Source organism: Triticum aestivum, chromosome 6B, assembly GCF_018294505.1.
Source record: "Triticum aestivum cultivar Chinese Spring chromosome 6B, IWGSC CS RefSeq v2.1, whole genome shotgun sequence".
In the NCBI taxonomy this organism is placed as follows: domain Eukaryota; kingdom Viridiplantae; phylum Streptophyta; class Magnoliopsida; order Poales; family Poaceae; genus Triticum; species Triticum aestivum.
In genome coordinates this window covers 190336858-190346029 of record NC_057810.1, presented here as the reverse complement: position 1 = coordinate 190346029, position 9172 = coordinate 190336858, and the positions used below count along the sequence as shown (strand labels likewise).

The following is a 9172-nucleotide window of genomic DNA, read 5'->3' as shown; positions in this document are numbered from 1 at the left end:
GTACTCTAAAGCTATCTGGGGCTCGCTCATTAGCAAACTCTTTTTTTATATATTTGTTTATAATTATGTCATTACCAAGGTTTTATGTATTGGCTATGCATTGCAAGTCAAAGTTTATTCTAATTGTTAATAACTTTCTGCGTTTGTTATGTATGTATTGATCTGCTTCTCTTATTTGCTAACCAACCTTCTGCTTGCTATATGTGCATATCTCACAAAGATTGTACTAGAATGGAACATAGACCTTGCATCACAAGGTGATGCAAAATGGATCTACGCCTCTTCACCATGCAATTGATGCCCATCTAACCATAAGAACCAGGAGACTCGTATGTGCAACAATTCTCAAAGCTAATCTAGATGCAGTGTATCAGCCCGACCAAAAAGGGGTGTTTTCGATACACCTGGCAACCATAATGAAACGATCGATATGGTTGACTAGAGGGAGGAGGTGGGGTGAATAGGAAACTACGAATTTTTAGCTCTTTTAATCAAATTATGGTTAGCAACAAAACAAGTTGTCTAGATATGCCAGAAGCGAAGAAGCGAGGTGGAGGCGGACGTGCAAGCAAAGAGGCTCGAGATCGAGGCTACCAAAGCCAAGACCAAAACAAAAGAAGTGGCACTCGCTTGCATGTTGAAGGAGGTGGAGATAATGAAGGTGGACTTGAGCATGGTGTCCCCAACGAAGAGGCCTTGGTTCGAGAAGATGCAGAGGGAGACGCTCAAGCTTGGTGATTGATCTATGATGGAGAGCGCCATATTTTTTGTATGCCGGCATGACCACAACCGAGACGGTGTGGTTCAACTCCCGCCCTTTTTTGTGTGTGTTGGCATGTGTGCCGGCCGCTAGCAAGTGCGTCGGCATGAACTATGTAGTATTTTTTGAAGCCTGGCATGTATGGCAGTCGCCAGCATAAACTCTGAGCGATGGCAATGACCGCTGGCATGATCTCTCGCCACGGACCTTTTTCTAAGTTCAAATTATTTTCTACGTGGACAAGAATTAGGTCGGCCGGTTAAGCACATCGGTTGGACACAGGTGTATAACGAGCGTTCAGGCGACCTAAACGGATAAAAAGCGGACAAACGCAGGCTTGCATGAAGCGTGGGCCGCTGGAACCGGGGCCCATCTTTATTCGGCTCACCCACCAGGGTGCCGCCCAAACCAACGAAGAGACCAGTCCACCAGCGCGGGACATCGCGGCTACTCTGAAACCCCCAAACCAGACCATGGAGCAAGCCACCCCTCCCGCCGCCGCCGGCATCGACCTTTCCCCAGTGGCGACCGACCTCGGTCGGGTGCACCTCCTGCCCTGCGGCATCAGGCACAACAGCGCCGCCGCCGTCTCCGACTACTTCAAGCCGAGGGACACTGGTCCGTTCGCTCGTTTCCCCTCCTCTCTCTGTCCGTCTGTCTACCTTCTGTCTGTTTGGTTGACGAATTGGTGGGTGCGTGCGTGCGTGCGCGCAGGCGTGGAGGTGGATGGGGTGAAGGTGGAGGAGGCCTTCTTCCGCGGGAGGAACCTGCAGGGCGCCACCGTCGCGCTCCCCGATGGCTACCGAGGTGAGCTCCCGCGATCTGATGGTGCCATCTAAACCTGTTTCTGTTCGGTGGAAACGGTGACGATACTTAAATTTGGAAGCTCTGGCACAGATTCGAAAAACTGCACAAAGCATACTTCTCTCTGTTGGAATTACGCTGACCTTCTGTCCATATATGAGAAATGCGCACGCTACTGCTTGATGTTAAAGCTTTTCTCTGAGATCTGAATATTTAAAGATGAATTGTGGCCTGATCCTGTGTTAAATTAAAATGTGCCAAGGAACGTGAAATTTGGTTTAGCTTACCACAGAAATGGCCATTGAATTGTGACATAGTCTTTTACTATTTTATTATCTTGTATCAAACCCGCATGGAAGCAAAAATCTTAGATGCCGTATTCCTGGCAGAATGTAAAATTGTCTAGGGATACTAGGTTTATAAATATATCAATGTATTTCTGGACTATAGCGATGGTATGATATGATGTTGGTCACACTCTACTCTTCCATATTTTCAGTACATGGTCTGAGTTTGGGCACCATCTTCTTGTATGTTGATCGAGTTTGGTGGTCTGAAACTTACCTGTAGGTTATGTACTGGAGAAGAAGAAGAACGAAGAAAAGGATGCTCAGGGCATGGATGAGGAGGCTAGCAATTTTGTATCCCGTGCAGAATTCCAGAACATAACTTACTGGAATCATGACACCATGCCATCAGCAGAGGATCCTCTCCCACGGTGCTTTCATTGGTTAGCCATTGCGAATGCAGTAAGTGTTTTTTCCTTTCTTTCCAGAATCTGTTTGATCCATTTCTAGCAGATGAGTTGTTATGCCTCTGTACTGTTTGGCTTCCATCCCTAGAGTTTTTGGTACATGACTGTTGGTCATGTTAGTCAGGGTAAGGTACATAATAAAATATTTGGTTGATGACTGTCGACCATGTTAGTCAGGGTAAGGTACATAAGACAAAATTTTGGTGAAGTCAATATGAGCTATTCCCATAGAATGAATTAACTTCTACTAATTGCTTGGCGAGTTTGATTATGTTAACCATTGTGTATGCAGTGAGTGTTATTTTTCTTCCAGAATTTGTTTAATCCATTTTTGAGCAGACGAGCTGTTATGCTTCTGTACTGTTTAGCTTCCATCCCCCATATATTTGGTAGATGACTATTGACCATGTTAGTCAGGGTAAGGTTCATAAGACACTGGTGAAGTCAATATGATCTATGCCCATACAGTGAATTAACTTGAACCCTTGCTTGGTGAGTTTGATTATGTTAGTAATTCCGCATTCCAAGTTTCACATTCTCTTCATGACTGTTCAATGGACACTGCTCTGCTAACTAAACATTATTGTTCGTTTGATTGATTCTGTAGTGTGTTGTTCCTGGACCTACATGATGTCTCTTTGTTTGTCGATGTTCCTTTCATTTTGTTAGCCTGTTAGGTATGGTAACATGTAGTGGTGTCTACTGAAAGAACTTCTGAAATTTTATCAGATTGCCCTAACTCGAGCTTCCTGTTCGTGCAGATGCACAAGCCAGTGACTGCTGAAGATATGGCTAACATGTCAGCTCGGCAGAATCAGAACAGTTGACCAAGATCTATTACATAGTGAATCTGTTATTTAGTTCCAGCAAGAACCAATCTAACAAGCAATCTACTACCCCGATGAACTTGGAATGTTGGAACTGTAATGTTCGTTAGCTGTGAGCCTGTGAGGGCCAGGTTAAGATTATCAGTCTGTGTTGTCAACCTGTTGTTCTCTTCTTGAGGAGGGGGCTCTTTCCTGTTGTACTGAGCAGTTCATTTGTCAGGCTATCAGATACATGTAATCTTGTGAATCTAAGTCCTCATGTCTTGATATGATGTGAATTTGTCTTGTACGATGTGGACATATTAATTTGTCTTAATATGACACAGAAAATTCTCATAATTATAACTGCCAATGTGCTACCACTGCTCTCAACCTTGGAGAAGTGCCACATTTAGTTATTTTTTTAAAGGATGCTTTGATAATGAAATCATATCTAACACCAAGATATCCTGTGCAAGACTTTAACATGACTTTTTGTCATTTTTCCAAGATAGATATGATTGTACTATCCTGGCAAAAAAAAAACAAGATATGATCGGTATTAGCACAGGATATAAAGAAAAATAAACAACATTGGCAAACAGTGAGTTCAGAACCGGTTATTTCTTGAAACAGCAAAACATCTGCAAAATTACATCACATTACAATGTTACAACATGAGTGCGAGCAGAAGCCTCTTCCAGAAAGGATAACAAACCACTGAACCGTGTTCTAAGCTCTAACCCGCGGCGCTAAAAAAACAGAGATACAAATTCGAGTGGTACAGCTCAATATGTGGTACAAACTTCTATCATAACTACGAGAAGATGGTAAGAAAAATAAAATCAACGCTATTAGGGCGTGGCAGATTTTCTATTGCAAGCCATCAAAGAAACCAGGTCCAGCTTTTGATTTCAGTTCGTGGCCGGCATCTTGCCCTATAGCGACCATGTCATCAAAAGAATATGTTCCACTTCTTGACGTCTCGTATACTGTAAGAAAAATCACGCACAAGCACAGAAATTATTGCCTAATAAAATATGGCTAGTTCGTATCATATGTTCTTAATTGAAAATAAAACAATACCTATAGAGCCATCTGGTGAAGCCAATAGCCCCCGGAATGAACAGTTCCCATCCTTGTCACGATAAGCATATGCCGCAATTGGAGTTCGGCAGTTACCATCAAGAACAGACAGGAATTCTCTTTCACATGCAACAGCTAATCTGGTATCTTCATGATTCAAAGAGGACAGATACTCCATCTACACACAAAAAAATGGAAAGAGGGAGGATCAGCATCTTTAAGTAGATGGTGCAAACAAAAGAAAAACTCAGGCAATTGGCTGGTGTGTTCTGCGCACAACACAGAATGAAACTCAGGGCACCTACGCACAACACAGAATGAAACAACAGTATGCAATAGGAAATCAGAATGTTCTAACTCCATGCTCTCTGAGCAATTTCGAAAACTAAAATATTCAATATGGTGTGGTAAAAAATCAACAAAAAAATGATTGGAGGCAAGCTAGGCAAAATGGCTAATAAAGATGTGAAATATGAAGAGTTGGTCGACAATGCAGAATTGGACACAACTGCATCTTGGTAAGAACATGATGTGGTACGATGGCCAATAAAGACCACAAAATAGACACTTGAACCTATCAATTTATCAGAGGCACATGGAAAATTGAAGAATTAAAACATAGTGGCATAACACAGCTGGTACCACATTTGGGTATGGCATTATGCATGCATGCAGCATCTAAGATTTTTACTCTGCTAGCAGATTGAAACATTAGACGACCTACCATTTTATCATCATTGCTCCTGCAAGTTATTCCAATAGCGCCTTGAGCGACTGCTGGAAGCATTTCGTCTACTGATAATACAGATGTTGCAGTTTCTGGCATGTCTAACCGTTTTAGTCCAGCCAGTGCCAACAATGTAGCATGTACATCTCCTTCTTTAAGTTTCCTTAACCGTGTCTGAACATTTCCTCTGAAGTTAACAACCTGAAAAGCATTCACTATTGTTAAGCCCTAAATTAACCGAGAAGAGTCTCTAATAAAAATGGCTTGTAAAATAATAAAGCAGTACATATTACTAAAGTAGAAGACTGATTTATAGTGGGATTGGATGGGTTTTAAATAAGATTTTTTTTTTGGCAAGAATACTGCTTGGCACATAAGGGACATGAAACAGCACCCCTTCAAAATAGCAATCTGTGATATATGTCCTTATACAAGTTTCAGGCAGTTTTATGTATGGAAAAGAAAAATATGAGTTTAACAATGATGGTTTAGCAGAGATTATTTTTAGAATGAAAAACAACAAGGAACAAAACATAAGGAAAGATATGTATTGCACTAATGCAGTCATCACAAGTAGACTTACTTTTAGTGAAGGATATTTATAGAGAATCTGAGATTGCCTCCGCAGGGAAGCACTTCCGATAACACTACCAGCAGGAAGCTCCCCAAGAGTTTTTGCAGTCAGGCATATGAATGCATCTCTCACATCTTCTCGTGGGAGGTTACAGGGCAATATCATGCCTTCTGGTAGATATGTTGGGACATCTTTCATCGAGTGGACTGCGATGTCAATGCTTCCCTCCAAGAGCGCATCGTCTATCTCCTTGGTGAATAAACCCTTGCCTCCTATATCCGCCAGGGGTTTGTCCAAGATCATGTCTCCTGTGGTCTTTATGATGATAATCTCAATGGCACCATCCTCGGCTAACTCCGTGTGTGCAGCTTTCAGTTCGTCACGGGTTTGACGGGCTTGTGCAAGAGCAAGAGGACTGTCCTACATAGTCAGCAATTTGAATTATAGACTTGCATGTGCAAGCAAGATACTTTGGTACAGAAGAAAGAAATAAAAACACATCGAACTGAACATTGAAAAAGACAGCTAGAATTCGACAGGACGCTTTTCTACTTGGAATTTTTCTCCCACCCTAAAACTGAAGGCCGAAGCAACTCAAATTTCCACCAAGGCATATTCTGAATGGGATTCACTAAGACAAAACAAGCAAGAAGTGGCCAAAAGCTACACCAATCTCTGTATACACCCACGTGAAACCCAGAGCTAGTTCACCGAAGAAAAAATCTCTGAAACATCTCACGTTTGACCCCGAATCGAGCTGCTAACATGTATAGGTGCAGTTTTGCTGACTGGAAAAGGCTCATTATTTAGCACGATTAAGGTCAACGGCGCGGTGCTACCCATGTTCCACCATTCCATCAAAGCCCCAGCTAAAATGCAGATCCTGGTAAACGTCCTCAACAATTCGCGTCTGAATCAGGCAATATCTAGCACCTAGAAACGCAATCGGGTCAGTCAGAGCCGCATCTCGAAACGGGAGCTCCTAGGGAAACAAAAAACAGGATCTTGCAGGCGCCTCCGGCACATTGCCGCCCTCAAATCCAACCGAGTTGACACCCAGAGACGCGATTCTTGTACACCAAGCAAACGAAAGGGTTCGATTTGATCACCTCCCGCGCGTGCCAATCCGGATGAGGGAGACCTTGGGCTGCGCCTCGGCCTGGACGGCGACGGCGGCGCGCACCACGGCCCGGCGCGGGCGCGCGAGGCAGGTCGGCGAGCCGAGGAGTGTGTGGTTGGTGCATCTCAGCGTCGCCATCTCCGGCGGCTGGGAAGGGGGGCGAGAGAGGGTCGGGCGAGGCGGGCGGGAGATGCAGGGGGAGGGAGGAGCAGAGCAGAATTCTGCGCTGGTCTGGAGAGGGCGGAGGGATGGATGAGGGGGCAGAGGATAATGTATTGTCCGGATTGGCCAACTACTCCTCTCTCTCTCTCTCTCTAGTGTAGAGAGAACAGAGGGAGAGAGAAAGAAATGAGGTTTATTGGATCTTGTATAGGTTTCTGCGGTTTATTCAGCTCTTTTCCTCAACCGGCTTGAATGAATTTAATTTATCACTACTCCGTCTCATAATGTAAAACATCTTACATTATGGGACGAATGGAGTAGATATCAATCCACGTTATACTCAAATTATGTAAGATACCAATGGCTTATTTATTTTGTTGGTATCTTTTAGATATACAAAAGATGAATTTAGCATGACGGAAGATTTATCTTTCCGCATGTATTAAGAGATTTAATGTATTTTGCACTGACTAAGTATTAAGGAGTACCCCTTCGCTTGTACACAAAGGCACCCCGCCGCGTGGGTTTCCTGTGCCGCCGGTATGCCTCATCTCTTGTAGTATTAGAGCCATGGAGACACGGTGGATCGGGAGGGCTTTATTTTTGGATGGTTTCTTGAGTTTTGTTAGGTTTTGTGTCCTGTTCAGAGAGACAAGGTGATGGCGGCTCTTTGAAGATGAAACAAGGTTATCGCCGCCTAGCGCCCATCACAACGGTGCTTCTAGCGTTGTTGGAGGGCGTGTGGAGGTTTGTCTCCGACAGATCTCATGGGATTCGGTCGACATTTAACTTCGGTAGATCCGATCTATGTTTGTGTGTCTACAGGTTGGATGCTTCTGAACTACGCTTCTCTTCATCGGTAGTAGTTGTTGTTCTGGTGCGCTGGTCCAGTAGGGCCATTATGTCGGTGTCAAAACCGGCGGATCTCGGGTAGGGGGTCCGGAACTGTGCGTCTAAGGCTGATGGTAACAGAAGGCGGGGGACACAATGTTTACCCAGGTTCGGGCCCTCTCGATGAAGGTAATACCCTACTTCCTGCTTGATTGATCTTGATGATATGAGTATTACAAGAGTTGATCTACCACGAGATCGTAGAGGCTAAACCCTAGAAGCTAGCATATGATTATGATTGTTGTTGTCCTACGGACTAAACCCTCCGGTTTATATAGACACCGGAGGGGGCTATGGTTACACAGAGTCGGTTACATAGAAGGAGATCTACATATCCGAATTGCCAAGCTTGCCTTCCACGCAAAGGAGAGTCCCACCCGGACACGGGACGAAGTCTTCAATCTTGTATCTTCATAGTCCAACAGTCCGGCACAAGTACATAGTCCGACTGTCCGAGGACCCCCTAATCCAGGACTCCCTCAGTAGCCCCTGAAGCAGGCTTCAATGACAATGAGTCCGGCGCGCAGATTGTCTTCGGCATTGCAAGGCGGGTTCCTTCTCCGAATACTCCATAGAAGATCTTGAACATGAGGATCGTGTCCGGCTCTGCAAAACAAATTCCACATACCACCATAGAGAGTACAATATTCCACAAATCTAATCTGCTGACAACTTTTCACAGCGTGACATCACGCCACGGCCTGGTCATTATTCAAACCGTTTTTCTCAACCAACTGCTGCACATATTGCGAGGCGGTTTCCTTAGCACGTCTTGTTGAAGCAGAGATCGTGTCCCCTTATCACGGGATTCTCATCAATACGGGTCTGGGTAACCCAACCGCGCCATCAACACGACGCTTGGGGAATAAGCGAGTTTACGGGGCAAGTGGGGAGGTGCATGGTTTCTACCGCCTTTATAAAGAGATAAGGATTCACCTTTCTCCACCCACGCCTTCTTCTTCCTCTGCTCATCCATTCCCCCTCGCTCGAGCTCTAGCGCCCAAGCCTTCTCCTTCTCCGCAAAGTTATTCCATTTCCGGAGCGGGAGGCAAGTGGATAGCCTCCTCCGTTAAGGAGGAGGACATCACGAAGCTTCGGGAGGCCAGATACTTGGCCGCAAACATCGCGCACCGGCTCCCTACCGAAGGGCAGATCGACCCTACCCCGAAGCCTCAGGAGAGGGTAGTGTTTCTCTCTCACTTTGTCCGCGGACTGGGATTCCCACTCCACCCATTTGTCGGCGGGATCATGTTCTACTATGGGCTGGCCTTCCATGATCTGGCCCCCAATTTCATCCTCAACATCTCGGCGTTTATCGTCGTGTGCGAGGCCTTCCTCCGCATTACGCCCCACTTCGGCCTATGGCTGAAGACCTTCAACGTGAAGCCGAAGGTGGTGGTCGGCCAGCAAGCGGAGTGCGGAGGCGCCATGATGGGCAAGATGCCCAATGTCACCTGGCCCGAAGGCTCCTATGTGGAGACCGTGAAG

General features: G+C 45.2%; 2 protein-coding genes across 2 annotated transcripts; one reads left to right on the top strand and one right to left on the bottom strand.

Moving 5' to 3' along the window:
- The first annotated feature begins 1163 nt into the window (after window positions 1-1163).
- LOC123133931 (ribonuclease H2 subunit C) lies at window positions 1164-3484 on the top strand. Its single transcript, XM_044553312.1, has 4 exons — window positions 1164-1378; window positions 1475-1567; window positions 2135-2313; window positions 3080-3484. The coding sequence occupies exons 1-4, from the start codon at window positions 1234-1236 to the stop codon at window positions 3143-3145; spliced, it is 483 nt and encodes a 160-aa protein (XP_044409247.1). The 5' UTR covers window positions 1164-1233; the 3' UTR covers window positions 3146-3484.
- A 245-nt stretch (window positions 3485-3729) lies between these two features.
- On the bottom strand, window positions 3730-6928 carry LOC123136516 (porphobilinogen deaminase, chloroplastic). The gene is made up of 5 exons (XM_044555912.1): window positions 6621-6928; window positions 5521-5926; window positions 4935-5138; window positions 4211-4388; window positions 3730-4116 (listed from the first exon to the last, which is right to left on the bottom strand). Exons 1-5 carry the CDS (start codon window positions 6767-6769, stop codon window positions 3998-4000), a joined length of 1056 nt encoding a protein of 351 aa, XP_044411847.1. The 5' UTR covers window positions 6770-6928; the 3' UTR covers window positions 3730-3997.
- Window positions 6929-9172: the final 2244 nt, after the last annotated feature.